We start from the raw sequence: 14,243 nt of genomic DNA, 5'->3' as shown, positions 1-14,243 counted from the left end.
CATTTGACTATTTTTCTCCTTCATCCACCCTCCCTCCCTCCCTCCTTCCCTCTCTCCCTTCCTTCTTCCCTTCCTTTCTCCCTCTTTTCCTCTTCCTTTCCTTCTCCCTACCTTCCTGTTCCTTCCTCTACCCCACCTTCTCTCCCTTTCTTCTCCTTTTTCTGAATCTCTATGTTTCCTTCCTTCCTCTCCTTCTGAATTGAAACCAAGTCTTTATGCATGCTGACCATGTGTTCTGCTATTGAGCTGCACTCCAGTTCTTGTACCTATACTTTTAGTGTCATATCCCCCAAGCTCATCAAGAACAGTTTTGTTTGCATTTAGTATGGTATCAGAGTATTCATGTAAATCTCTAATCTACTAAGTTAAATTCTGTGAGTGTTGTAAAATTAGGATTGTTTTATTCTTCTACATGAAAATAATTAGTTTTTCTAGCACCATTTACTGAAGAGATTATCCTTTGCCTAACATATGCTTTTCATTCTCTTGTTAAGCATTAGTTCACAGTGTCACATGTGTTTAATTCCTGGCTCCATATTCCCCTGTGTCTGTTTTTATACCATTGCCACACTGTCTTGGTTACTGTGGCTTTGTAATGTATTTTGACATTAAAGAATGTGAGGCTTCTAGTTCTCTTTTATTACTCAAGATTAAGTTTACTGTTTGGCACTATTAGAAGTTTATGATTACAAAGAAGGGTGAAGGTGGCTCACACATGTAATCTTAGCTATTCAGGAAGTTGAGAGCTGAGGCTTGTGGTTTGAAGCTAGCCCAGGCAGGAAAAAGCAAAGACTCTTACCTTCAGTTAACCATTAAAGCCAAGCCCTGAGTTCAAGCCCCTGAACTGACACACAAACAGAAAAAGAAGTTAATTGGTTACCAAATACATGAAAAATACCATTGCAATTTTGATAGAAATTGCATTGAATTTGTAAATTGTATTGGATAATATTGACCTCTTGTATCATTTTTTCCAGTGCATGACTAGAGGATATCTTTTGGTTTATTTATGGCTTCTTTCTTTTAGCAGTGTTTTTCTCATTTAAGTGTATAAACTTTTGCCTTGTTAATTTTGTTGTTTAAGCACTTCAGAGTCACTTGTACTCTCAATTTCTTCCTTTTTCTGGATAGTTTGTTGTTAATATAAAGCATAATGATTTCACTTTTGGTATGTCAGCTTTGTTCCCTGAACTGTTAGTGAATTTCTTATTCTTCGTTGTTTTATGGTGTACTTTAGTTGTTTTTGTTTTTTTTTTTTAATGCATGTGCCTACATCCTCTGCAGAGACATGATTTTACTTCCACCTTTCTTATCAGTATGCTTTTTATTTCTTTTTTCTTGCCTAATTAGTCTTTTTAGGACTACTCTTTTGAAAGGCAGCAAATGAAGCCCTCATTTGTCTGTTTGAGATAATGTAATATAATGCCTGGGTTTTCCTTCCAAGGCATTTGCTGTAGACTTGTGTCCTAGGGTGCCTGTGTGCATGTGAGTGTTTTTGCCTCCCTCTGTGTGGGGTGTGTGTGTGTGTGTGTATGTGTGTGTGTGTGTTCTGGGCTTGAACTCAGGGCCCCAGCACTACCCCTGAACTTACTTACTTTCTTTCTTTTTCTTTTTTTTTTTTTTTAAACTCAAGGGTAGCCCTTTACCACTTAAACCATAGCTCCAGTTCCAGTTCTGGTTTTTTTTTTTTTTGCTTTGTTTTGTTTTGTTTTTTGTTTGTTTTGGTTGTTCATTTGCCCTAAGAGTTTCACAGACTTACTTGCCTGTACTGGCTTTGAACCATGAATCTCAGATCTCAGCCTTCTGAGTAGCTGGAGTCACAGGCTTGAGCCCTTGGCACCTGGCTCTGTGTTCCAGCTCTAGCTGTAACACCTCATAATCATTGAAAAATACCTTTTAAACAAATTTCTGCTCTGAACTGAGAATCATATCAACACAAGTGACATATCCTGCACTTACCCACAGTAGTCCTTTATGGTTAGGCCACTGAAAAACTACTTTTGTTTTAAGAAGACCAGTAAAAGGACACACTCAGAGAAAAATTGGATGTTGATGAGAGAGTAGACCCTTCTTTGTCAGGGACCCTTTGTCTTTAAAAATGAAAGAATAAATTGTGCACTGCAGGGTGACATTATAGCTAAGATTCAATAATCTCTCAGAACCTCTTAGGATAACAATGCATTCTGGGGCCCAGGCTGACAAAAGCTATTTGAAACATGTGGCATCTGTTGTTTTCCTGGGAACTCTTGTCAGGAAGTCTGTTGGAAAAAAGCAATAGAAAAGAGGTTGGAGGATGGAGTTGTGTGGGAGGTTTTGAGGGGCCTCATTACTTAAGCCTGGCTTGGCACCTTATCTGAATCTATCTCTTTTTATATAAATCTATCCATGTCCTCTTACTTCCTTTCTATTCCTTTGGGATACATTATAAACCCTTACACATATTAAGTATATGTATGTTTTACTCATACATGGATTTATTCCTTTTATCTCCTCTCTGTTTCCTTCTTTTCCTGTTTGTTTTGTTTGTGGTTATCTTGGAGAACTTTCTAGTGAAATCTAGACAGGCTCTGTAGGAAGTGCACATTCTCCAAAGTAAGTTCATCTGCTCTATTTCTGGGCAGGTAGACTTTGGGGGTTGGCTAGTCACCTTAATCTAGTGGTTTTTAAATCGGGGATGTTAGAAACACCTGCAGAAATAATAAAATAATGAAGATAAAGGCCTTGCCAGCCTGGTTGCTGATCCTTGTCAAGACTTGCTAAGTGCTGAGGTGTCCTTACATTTCTGTGTAAGGCCTTCTTTCCTGGTTTTGTTTTCTTTTACACTGCATGAACCTTCCAAAGCTTTTAAACACAGCTCGCTTTTGAAAATCCTTTCTCTCTTTTTGTTTGTCCCTGGAATTCAAAACCAGTGGATTTTATTATTTTGCCAACAAAATGGAAAAACAACTCCTGGATTCAGTTTATTTTTTCTTTCAGGAAAAACATAAACAAGAATTGGAAGACATGAGGAAAGCTGGTCATGAAGCCCTTAGCATTATTGTGGATGAATATAAGGTATAAAATTTTACTTACTCTTCCTGGAAACCCTATAGTGAGGCCTTTGTGTGTGGCACACTCGCACATGTACACACACACACACAATGAGGCATGTGGCAGCATACACACATCTGAGAGGTCTACTTGAGCTTTGTTTTTAATCAGCTTTGTATCATGGCCACAGGAGACCAGACCAAAGGTATATTTGGACTCACAGTTCTCAGGCCCCACAGGACTTCAGGCCTGAGACAAGGCTGTGAGCCTCACGGCGGCCTACTTCATGGCAGAAAGGGAACACAGAACCATGACAAGGTGCACTTGGAAATGATCTCCTTCCTCCGCCTAAGCCCCGTCTCCTCCTCACAATACCACCATGACATTCTCAGTTCATCAGATGGCTCCATTCACGACCCAGAAGTTTACACCCCTGTCAGCCACACACTTCACATAGAAAACTACAAAATCTGATTTAGTATAGACCTTGTTTTATTTAGTCTACAAGTTAAATTGAATGCATAGCTGTGGATTAGGTAATACTGGGTATTACTGCACATTTGTAGTACACAAAGATATCGGAGAAAACAAGATCACACTAGGTGAAGGAATTCGCACATATGCTACATATTGTTAATCAATTGCTATGTAATTCCTATAAATAAATATTTGCTGTATTGTCTTTTTTGTCTCTAATTTGAGCCTGCTTCTGTATTACAGGAAAAAAGTTATATCCTAGTGCAAATCTAAAAGAAACATTGCACCTTGTTTTCTTTTGTTAAAACAAGTTAGATTTCAGATACATTTGGAATAAGAAACTTGGAGGAAAAAAATATATATAGGAAAAATAGGATATATATGTTATATACAGTACAAATATATATACATAAATAATATATTGTATATATATTATATATAACACTATTTTAACTCTACCCACATAAACTTTAAAACAAATTAAGAGATTAATACAGATTACTTTTCTTTAAATTTTATTAGATCTTTTTTTTTTTTTTTTTTTTGCTAGTCCTGGGCTTGAGCTCGGGGCCTAAGCACTGTCCTTGGACTTTCTCAAGGCTAGAGCTCTACCACTTGAGCCTCAGCACCACTTCCGGCTTTTTTCTGTGTATGTGGTACCAAGGAATCGAACCTGGGTCTTCATGCATGCTAGGCAAGCACTCTACCACTAGGCCAAACTCCCGGCCCCAGAGCTTTTTTTATGTCATGGGAACATAATTCTTGTTAAAGTCAAAATCAAGCAATTTTCTCCAGAAATAACTGTTGGAAGTAGGGTGTGCATATGTCCATCATGCTCTTATCATGCTATTAGTTTTAGGGTGTGTGTGTGTGTGTGTGTGTGTGTGTGTGTGTGTGTACTTGTCCTGGGCTTGTTTAATCACTGATTTAACATCTTCACTTGATTTGATGGCAAATAGTTGATAATGTACTGTCAAAAGCTTCCTATTGCAGTCATTTTGATAAAAGTAGATAAAGAGGGGCGGGGAGTGTAGCCTAGTGATAGAGTGCTTGCCTAGCATGCAGGAAGCCCTGGGTTAGATTCCTTGGCACCACACATACAGAAAAAGCCAGAAGTGATGTGGTTCAAGGGTAGAGTGCTAACCTTGAGAAAGCCCAAAGACAGTGCCCAGGCCCTGAGTTTAAGCCCCAGGGCTGGTTTAAAAAAAAAAAAAGTTGCCAGATGCCAGTGGTTCACACCTGTAATCCTAGCTACTCAGGAGGCCAAGATATGAGGATCATGGTTCAAAGCCAGCCAGTGTGCAAAGGCCCCTGAGACTCTTATCTTTCTTTGATTTACCACCAGAAAAGTGGAAGTGGTGTTGTGGCTCAAGTGGTAGAGCACTAGCCTTAGCTGAAGGGATCAGGTGTAGCTCCCCAGCCCAGAGTCCAAGCCCCAGGACAGACAGACAGACAGAGAGAGAGAGAGAGAGAGAGAGAGAGAGAGAGAGAGAGAGAGAGAGAGAGAGAGAGAGAGAGAGAGAGAAGAGCGCAGAGAGGCACAGAGAGAGAGGGGGGGCGCAGAGAGAGAGACACAGAGAGAGAGGGGGGGGGAGGAAAGAGGAGAGAGAGGGGGTAGATTTGAGAAAAGTACAAAAATTAGATCTAGAATGAATACCGAAAACCTAAAAAACGAAGACAAAAAAAAGAGAAGTAGATCTGAGAAAAGTACAAAAAATGTTGATCTAGAATGAATTTTAATTAAAATGCTTTCAAAGAACCTAGAGTACTAAAATAGCTAGGTGTGTCTGGGGACATGGTTGTATGAGAGGACTGCATTGTGTTATACACAGTGCCTTCTACCACTCCTTCCCAAAGCAACCTCACAAATTTCATTGTGGTAACCGTATGCAGACTGCTAAAATGCTAAGAAGATAATGAAACCTGCCCTTTATATTTGTTTATATCAGTGACACAGAAGATGGGGGCTTCATTGTGGCATTTCCATACGTGTTTACAATGTGTTCCACTAGCTGTACCTCTAGCAGTCTCCTTGCCCTCCTGTTCCCCAAACAGTGTCATCAGGTTTTATAGTTTTAAGTCATCTTTTTGATATTTTTAGTCTTCTTCATTCCCCTTGCTCGACTTGTTCCCTCCTCAGTTAGTACCCCGGCCTCCCCAAACCCTGTCAGAATCCATCATTTTTCAAAGCCCCATCCCCCAATGGATTCACAATTCTTCCCCCCTTCTCCCAGTCCTGGGGCTTGGACTCAGGACCTGGGTGCTGTCCCTGAGCTGCTTTTGCTCAAGCCTAGCTCTCTACCACTTGAGCCACAGCTCCACTTCCATTTTTTGTTTGTTTTCTATTGTTTTTTGTTTTGTTTTTTTATTTCTTTGTTTTTGTTTTTGCCAGTCCTGTGGCTTGAACTCAGGGCCTGGGCAATGTCCCTTGTTTGCTCAAGGGTAGCGCTCTACCACTTCTAGCCACAACTCCTATTTTTTTTGTTATTGTTGTTGTTTGTCTTTTGGTGTTTTTTTTCCAGTTGTGGGGCTTGAACTCAGGGCCTGAGCACTATTTGCTAATGCTAGCACTCTACCACTTAAGACACAGCATCACTTCTGGCTTTTTTTTTTTTTTTGGTAGTACTGAGGAATTGGACCCAAGCATTCTACCACTAAGCCACATTCCTAGCCTGAATCATAGCTTTTATAGAGATTCATTATGCTACTTTCATATATAGTTGTAATATAATATAAAATTATTCACCTGGTTTTATTCTTTTTCTGTGTTCATACATATGAATAATTATGTATATGGATCTATGCATATATGTATGTACACAAATATACATGGCTTTTAGATTTAGCTTCCACATATGAATGAAAATATTTGAGCATGGCTTGCCTTGTTCTATATGATATCCTGTAATTGCATTCCTTTCCCTGCAGATGACATGATTACATTTTTCCTGTCTGTGTAGTATTCCATATTGTATGTGTGCGCATGTGTGTAAATGGATGTAACACACACATCACTTCTTTGTCCATTCATCTGTTGTTGGGTACCTCAAGTGATTCTCTCATTTGCCTATTGTGACTAGCACTGTAATAAACAAAGAAATGCATGTATCTTGTCTTTATGGTATACTGATTTACTACTCTCTTTGGATATATGCTCCAGAATGGTATGACAGGGTCATAAGGAAGATCCGTTTTTAGTCTTTGAGGTGCCTCCATACTGACTTCCATAGTAGTTACACTAGTTTGCAATCCTATCAACAGTGTAAGGATCCTGTTCCCTGCATCCTTGCCAGCATTTGTTGTTTGTTTTTTTTTTGATGACTGTCATTCTCACTGGGGTGAGATAGAATTTTAGTGTCATTTTGATTCATATTTTCTTTGTCTGAGGATGAATATTTCCTCATGTATCTTCTAGCCACTTATATTTATTCTTGTGAAAACTATTTGCTCACTTAATATAACTTGCCATTTAATTCAATTATTTGTTCTCCAGCTATTTTTTTCCTTTCAGCATTCCAGATATAAATCTATTATCTATTAAATACCTGTAAAGAACCCCCCCCCGAAATTCAAAACATATTTCAGCTTTCTGTGGTATCTTTTTATTTTTTTGGCCAATCAACTTTCTTTTGCTCAAGGCTAATATTGTTCTACTTGAGCCACAGCACCACTTCTGGCCTTTTCTGTGTATGTGGTACTGAAGACTGGAATCCAGGTTTTCCTGCATGCTAGGCAAGTACTCTACCACTGAGCCACCTTCTGAGCCCTCATATCTGCTTCTTTGTGAACATTTTGAATTTGTTTTTAGTAAATATAAATACTTTGCATTTCTTGTATTTCCTTTTGTATCATCTTATGAGACATAAGTAAGCTCATCAGAACTCTTTAGCTTTGCTTTGTATAGTAAATCTCCTGTTTTCAAGGTTTGCATTTAACTATGGAATATTTGTGGGGTTTTTTTATTTGTTTAATTCTCTTTGGAAATCATGGTTTTGTTTTTTTTTTACATAGGTAAGTGATTTTTTTCTAGCCATGTTTCATAGGTTTTCTCCTAGTTTTCCTTTCTTTCCTTGTTTTTCCTCCTTTGTGTTTATGTTTGCTTAATGTGGTCATACATTGTTCTCTAGTTCCAATCAATAAATACCCTATTCTCCCTTCCTCTCTCTTCCTCTTCCTCTGTCTCTGTCTCTGTCTCTGTCTCATTCACACTCTCTCTCACTCTTCCTTTCTTCTTTCATGCCTGTACCTGCATACCAGTACTAAATTTAATCTCAGTGCTTGAATTTTGTTCCTTAACTTTTTTGCTCAAAGCTGCTTTTGTATTATTTGAGCCACAGCTTCACTTCCAGCTTTTGGGTAGGTAGCTAGAGGTGTTTGTCTGAGTTGGCTTTGAACCATGGTCCTCTGATCTTACCTTCCTAAATAGCCAGGATTATATGAGTGACCAGAGAGAGACCAGCTCTATTCATTGATTTTCCTCCATCTGTCCTTTAGAGTGAGCAGCATCATGAATATTTATTCACATTTACAGATTCTTTCTTCTCTTACTCAAACTTGATGTTTAGAACTTCTGATGAGTTTATCACTTTTGTTTATATTCTTTGGTTCAAAAGTTCTTTGGTTCTTTTATATAATTTGTGTCTTTGTCAGTATTGTATTATTTTATGAGATGTTATATATTTTTTTCTTTTAGTTCATTAAGCCTGGTTTTCTGAAGTTCCTAGACTTTATAATGTCTTTATTTTCTTAAGTAAAACCACAACTTTTACTGCTCTGTTTGTGAAGACAAATATGGAGGTCTTGTAAAAGACAGTTTCCATGCCTCTTACTTGCTGTAGTATGTAGGACAGACTTTTGTATTTCCTTTTTTCCTTATTTTCTTTCCATTTCTTTTCCTTTTTGTGTGGAAAGCTTAACATTGTTGGTTTTACACTGTGATACAGATGCTCCTTCCACAAATCTTGGATTTGTTCTGTTGTATTTTTATGCTTGCTAAGTGACTGGACTGGGCTAATTTGGTGAAGTCAGTTTATCTCATACCACACAGCCTTTCATTTGGCTCCAGTTGTCTAGTCTTGGGTATGGAAATACTATATATGATCTCCTGTTAAGCTTCTGACTTTTCTATATGTGTATACAGCTCTTACAACCTGTTGAATTGACCCAATTCTTGCATTGTCTTTTATAATAATGTCTTTACCCATTCACAACTGCACATTCTGTTCCATTTACAGATAGCCTCCTCAGCAGGCTTTTGTGCTGATCTTTGAGGCTTTTTATAAATCTTTACTGGAGAACTTTTCTTTTCTCTAGTCTTTCTCCCTTCTCCCTTCTTCCTTCCCCCTTCCCTCTACCCCCTTCCTTTCCCTTCTCTTTCTTTGTGTGTCTGTACTGGGGTTTGAGCTCAGGACCTGGGCATTACTCCCTAGCTTTTTCACTCAAGGCTGGTGCTCTACCATTTGAGCCACACCTCTACTGCTGACTTTTTGGTGATTAATTGGGGATGAGTCTCAGGGACTTTTCTGCTTCCTGAGTATCTAGGATTATAGGCCTGAACCATCAGTCCCTGGCAAGAGCACTTTTATAATATTTGTGGGCCATTGAAGGCTAGAATAGCTAATTTCCTTATGGGTAATTACTTCACCCAAAGGAAGGGAGGACTGGTGCTATATTAGCCAAGTGGCTGCTTCCTATTGCAAGTATAGATGCTTCACGGGTGCTCTACTACTTGATCCATGCCTGCACTTCCAAGTTTTTGCTGTTAGGTGGAGGTGAGAGTCTCATGGACTTTCCTGCCCAGGCTGGCTTTGAACTGCAGTCCTCAGATGTCAGCCTCCTGAGTAGCTAGGATAACAGATGTGTGCCAACAGTGCCTGTCCCCCAAATAGTCTTTTAAGGGCCCCCCCCAAAAAAAAGCAGTAGCTTGGTTTAATATTGTTTTTGCAAACACCTGATATTATAATCACAGTGCTTTAGCAAGGGATGGGTAGATTGTCTTCTGAGTCTTTTTTTGAATACCAAATTAGAAAACTCTAATTTTTTGCTTTAATAGGGACATGAAATTTCTGCTATCTATGGTAGAAAATGGCTTTATAAAGTTACTCTGAGATCATCTTGACTGAAACTTTTGGATACTAGCTTCCCATGTAAACTAGCCACTGTTATCTTGATAGTGTTGCTTTTACTGCAAATGTTAAATATGACTTAAATTCCTTCTGGTAAGGATTGCTTTGAATTTTAACAATATAACATGTGTTACGTGCCAGCTTAAAGTATCACATGACTGCTGTATTCCATTTTTCAAAAGCATCCACTTGGTGGTGTTTTATTTGAACTTGAATTGTTTGTGCTGTTTTCTGAGCAAGAACATATTACATTTAGGAGACCAGCTTTTCCCAGGGTGTCGAATTACTTGTATTATATAAAGTCCTTTCCCAACATGAGAGAAACAACTCTGTGTTCTCTTCTTTTGATAGTTTCCCTTGATTAGATTGCTATGTTTTCTTGTCCAAAGATGGAAAAGTAAAAATGAAGCTCCGTGCGATCTAACTATATCTTTATTCGATTTCACCATGCTGTTAATCCAAAGGTATGAAATAAATTTATAGCTTCAATTTGGTTGAATCAAGATTCTCATAAATTCCAACTTTTATCATATGATCAGACTTTTCCTGGACAACTTAGAGATGTTTATCATTGCCAATAAAGTTTGGCCCCGTCGGCATACTAGATACTAGTGATTGGTTTGGAACTAATGACTTGGCTTATCCTTTTGTGTCCCTCCCACCAAACTTTACCCTCAGTGGAGCACTGAGAAAGGTTTGGTAGTTGAGGATAGCTGTTGTGTGCTTCTGAGTTCCCTGAGCTGAGCCAGAATTTTTCATGCAAGGCTATTCTTGTGGTTTTTCTACCCAGGCCAAAACCGAAAGACATTGGAAACTTTGCAAGGAAACTTGTTCTATTATAGATTGAAGACTTAACGTTTTTATTGTTACTGAGAGAAATCAATCTGATAGTTGAAGTAACCTACCTTCCTTCCTTCCTTCCTTCCTTCCTTCCTTCCTTCCTTCCTTCCTTCCTTCCCTCCCTCCCTCCCTCCCTCCCTCCCTCCCTCCCTCCCTCCCTCCCTCCTTCCTTCCTTCCTTCCTTCCTTCCTTCCTTCCTTCCTTCCTTCCTTCCTTCCTTCCCTTTTCTCCCTCCCCTCCCCCCTCTCCTGGGATTTGAACTTAGGACCTCACTTTTTAAAAAAAATTTTTGCTGGGTTGGTACTCTACCCCTTGAACCACCTCCTCAGTTCTTTTTGCTTTAGTTGTTCAGATAAGATCTCAGGAATTTTACCCTGTCTGGTATGGAACTTTATCCTCCTCCTTATACCACCCATGAAGCCTGGATTAGATATTTGCCACTCCCATCTTATTTGTTGAGATAGAACCTTACTAACTTTTTGTTCAGGTTTGCTTAAAATTCTCTGGCTCTCTACCTCCTGAATAGGTGGGATTGCAAGACTCAGCCACCACATCCAGCTTTCTGTTCTGTTTTGAGGATCTAGAGAGCAGACCTTTAGAAAGAGGTCCAAAGATGAGAAACATTAAAGTGGTAGAGTTTGCTTAGGTGTTTCCTAACACATATTAAACCTGCTTTTTCCCCCTTAGCAAAGTTTTGCCCCACAAAAGCATGCTTGAGATATCACGGAGTCTTCTTTTAGGTTAATATCTGTATCTCATATTTATAGCTGAGCATTGTTATCAGCATCTGTCTTATTCTATCTGGATATGGTTTATCATTGACTTCTGCTTATTGTTACAGTCAGGCTACTCTATTGTGTCTTCTAAAGCCTATAAATCCATAAATGATGATATTGTCTTTATCAGCCTTAATCAATTTGATATGGTCTGAGGGAGTTGAAAGTCTTTATCTTTCTATTATCTAAGCTCCCTGAGAAATTTCAGTCTCTGATACTAATACTGGAAGAGGGAATATGATCAATGTGGTAGATCATCTTTACAGCTCATTTTTCCAATGAATGAAATCATTAGCAAGGTCTGCCGAGACTCAGGTATTTTTAGTTCTCAAAGTGATTGAAAAGCATTAGACTGGTGGTAGAATTGGTGTTATACACTCATTTATTCATTAACCACCAGTTAGACAATTGGTGTGAGGCTACTATAGCTTTTTTTTGGGTGGGGGGGGTAGGTCATAGGACTTGAACTTGGCCTGGGCACTGTCCCTGAGCTCTTCACCTCAAAGCTACTGCCCTTTGAGCCAAGCCTCATTTCTCAGTTTTCTAAATGTTAATTGGAGTTAAGAGTCTCAAATTCTTTTGTATCCAGACTGGCTTTGAACCTTGATCCTCAGATCTCAGCCTCCTGAGTAGGTAGGATTACAGGTGTGAGCTACCATGCGTGCCTATTGTAGCTTTTGCTGGTAGAAAAAATAAACTGGTGAAATTGTGGCTTTGGGCTTTGGGTTTTGGGTTTTGGGTGTGTGTGTGTGTGTGTGTGTGTGTGTGTGTATGCTAATACTGGGACTTGAACTCAGGGTCCCACACTCACTAGCTTTTTTGCTCATGGGTAATACTATCAACTGAGCCACAGCTCCATTTCTGCATTTTTGCCCGTTAATAAATCTCCTGCATTTATCTGACCTGTGCTGGCTTCAAACACAGTCCTCAAATCTCAACCTTCTGAGTAACCAGGATTACGTCTTTAAAAATAAAGTTGTTTGCCTAAAATTTCTGCGTTTCTGGTTTGTGGTGGGTTGATCATTAAGCTGCTTTATAGGAATGAAAAATGGGTTCCGTGTAAAGACTCATCTGTACAGGTCATCTAGTTTAGGCTGAGCCAGGGCCTGTGGAAAGGTTAATATATTCCATTGCAATATTCACTGCGCCAGTAATAGGTAATTAATCTATTGTAAAACCCAATGTGGGGCCAGAAGTGGTGTGCACACCTGTAATCCTAGCTACTCTGGAGACTGAGAGCTAAAGATCATGGTTTGAAGACAGTTCAGGCAGGAAAGTCTGTGAGATTATTCCAGTTAGCTACCCAAAAAGCTGGAAGTGGATCTGTGACTCAAGTAGTAGAGTGCCAGCCTTGAGACCCTAGGCCTGGAGTTCAAACCCCGGGACCTGCCACTGTGGATCCTGGCCTTTGTGGGGCCAGCAAGCGAATCCCTCCCTGCTGTGAGCCTCCATGCCACTTACTCTGCCCAGGATGCTTGTCCTTTTCCCTGGACATTTCCTCGCTCACAGTGCAGCGAGAGCTCGGTATGTAGGGCACAGAGTTGATGATTGCATCTGTGTGACTTATGTATGGTAGGTATTAGTCAAGTGCAGTCCCTTCTGTAATGTTCTCCTGCTATCTTGTAACTGAAAAAGAACTTAGTGGGAACATCTTACAATTGTAATTAAATGCACATACTTCCTTATTTTTTATGAGGAAGAGTTCATTTCTCTTTTTTGAGATCTGTATGTGATTAGTAGTTTTAAGGGCTATATTTTAATGGTCTTGAATTGACTAAGAAAAGCTTGAATCCAAAGTATGAATTTCATACACTTTCCCCCATACCAAAGAAAAATTTAAATCTAAAAAAAAAAAAAGTTGAGGCCGGGAGTTTGTCCTAGTGGTAGAGTGCTTGCCTAGCATGCAATTCCTCAGTATTACATACATAGAGAAAAGCTAGACGTGGTGCTGTGGATCAGTGGTAGAACCCTAGCCTTAAGAAAATCCAAGGACTGTGCTCAGCCCAGACTCCAGCCCCAGGACTGGCAAAAACAAAAACAAAACAAACAAAAAACCAGAAGTTGAGCTGAGCACAGTGGTTCACACCTATAATCCCAACTACACAGGAGGCTGAGATCTGATGATCACAGTTAAAAACCAGCCCAGGCACTAAAGTCCATAAGACTCTTATCTCCAATTAATGACCAGAAAACCAGAAGTTGCACTGTAGCTCAAGGACTAGGGCAGTAGCTTTGAGCTTTTAGCTCAGGGACAATGTCCAAGCCCAAAGCTCAAGTCCCACGACCCACAGGGGGAAAAACAAAATCAGAAGTTGTTGCCAGATGTCAGTAGCTCATGCTTGTAATCCTAGCTATTCCACTGGCTGAGATCTGAGGATCATTCAAGGCCAGCTCAGGCAGAAAAGTCTGTGAGATTTATCTACAATTGACCACCAAAAAGCAGAGGTGTGTTAGTGTGTCAGCCTTGAATGAGAAAGCTAAGTGACAGTGCCCAGGCCCTGAGTTCAAGCCCCAAGACCAGCAAAGGGAAATGTGTTAAGTTTTAAGAACAAGCTTATTTCAAAATACCATTGCATATGTGAAAAATTATAATTACGGAATTTCTTCTTTACTGGCTGAGAAGCAGCTGTTTTTTTCTGCCCTTATTCGATGAGGAGAAGCCCAGGCCTGGCTCAAAGGCACATCAGCAGCAGAGAGTATTGAAATCAAAGCCAGGTAACTGGGTCTTCATGCAGGCCCCTCGCAGCACAGTGCCCCTACCTTGGAAATATCTGTCCTGGATAGTGAAGCCAACTTGTTTTTTTTCCTGTCAGCTACTGGAAGTGTCTTCCTTCCAGGGCTCTTTGGTTATTTGAGAAATTGACATGTATATTTCCTTTTCTGTATTAATAACCAGGTACTCTGTTTAATCCTCTGAAGGATTATGAGGAGGTTGTTCCAGTTACAGGTTTTTATGTTCCCTTTCCCTCCCTCCCTCCCTCCCTCCCTCCCTCCC

General features: G+C 39.7%; 1 protein-coding gene across 8 annotated transcripts in view; it reads left to right on the top strand.

Moving 5' to 3' along the window:
- Ccdc91 (coiled-coil domain containing 91) overlaps positions 1-14,243 on the top strand; it is a 182,718-nt gene that overhangs the window by 78,471 nt on the left and 90,004 nt on the right. For 6 of the 8 annotated variants that reach the window (XM_090319078.1, XM_090319088.1, XM_090319061.1 and 3 more), the window contains one exon: positions 2,977-3,054. The exons of the other annotated variants lie outside the window; for them this stretch is intronic. In XM_090319078.1, the coding sequence (XP_090175204.1) occupies positions 2,977-3,054 (78 nt within the window). The remainder of the gene's footprint in view (positions 1-2,976; positions 3,055-14,243) is intronic. 8 annotated transcript variants of the gene reach the window in all.

Source organism: Megascapheus bottae, chromosome 2, assembly GCF_031878675.1.
Source record: "Megascapheus bottae isolate mThoBot1 chromosome 2, mThoBot2.hap1, whole genome shotgun sequence".
Classification (NCBI taxonomy): Eukaryota; Metazoa; Chordata; class Mammalia; order Rodentia; family Geomyidae; genus Megascapheus; species Megascapheus bottae.
This window is presented reverse-complemented; position numbering and strand designations above follow the sequence as displayed.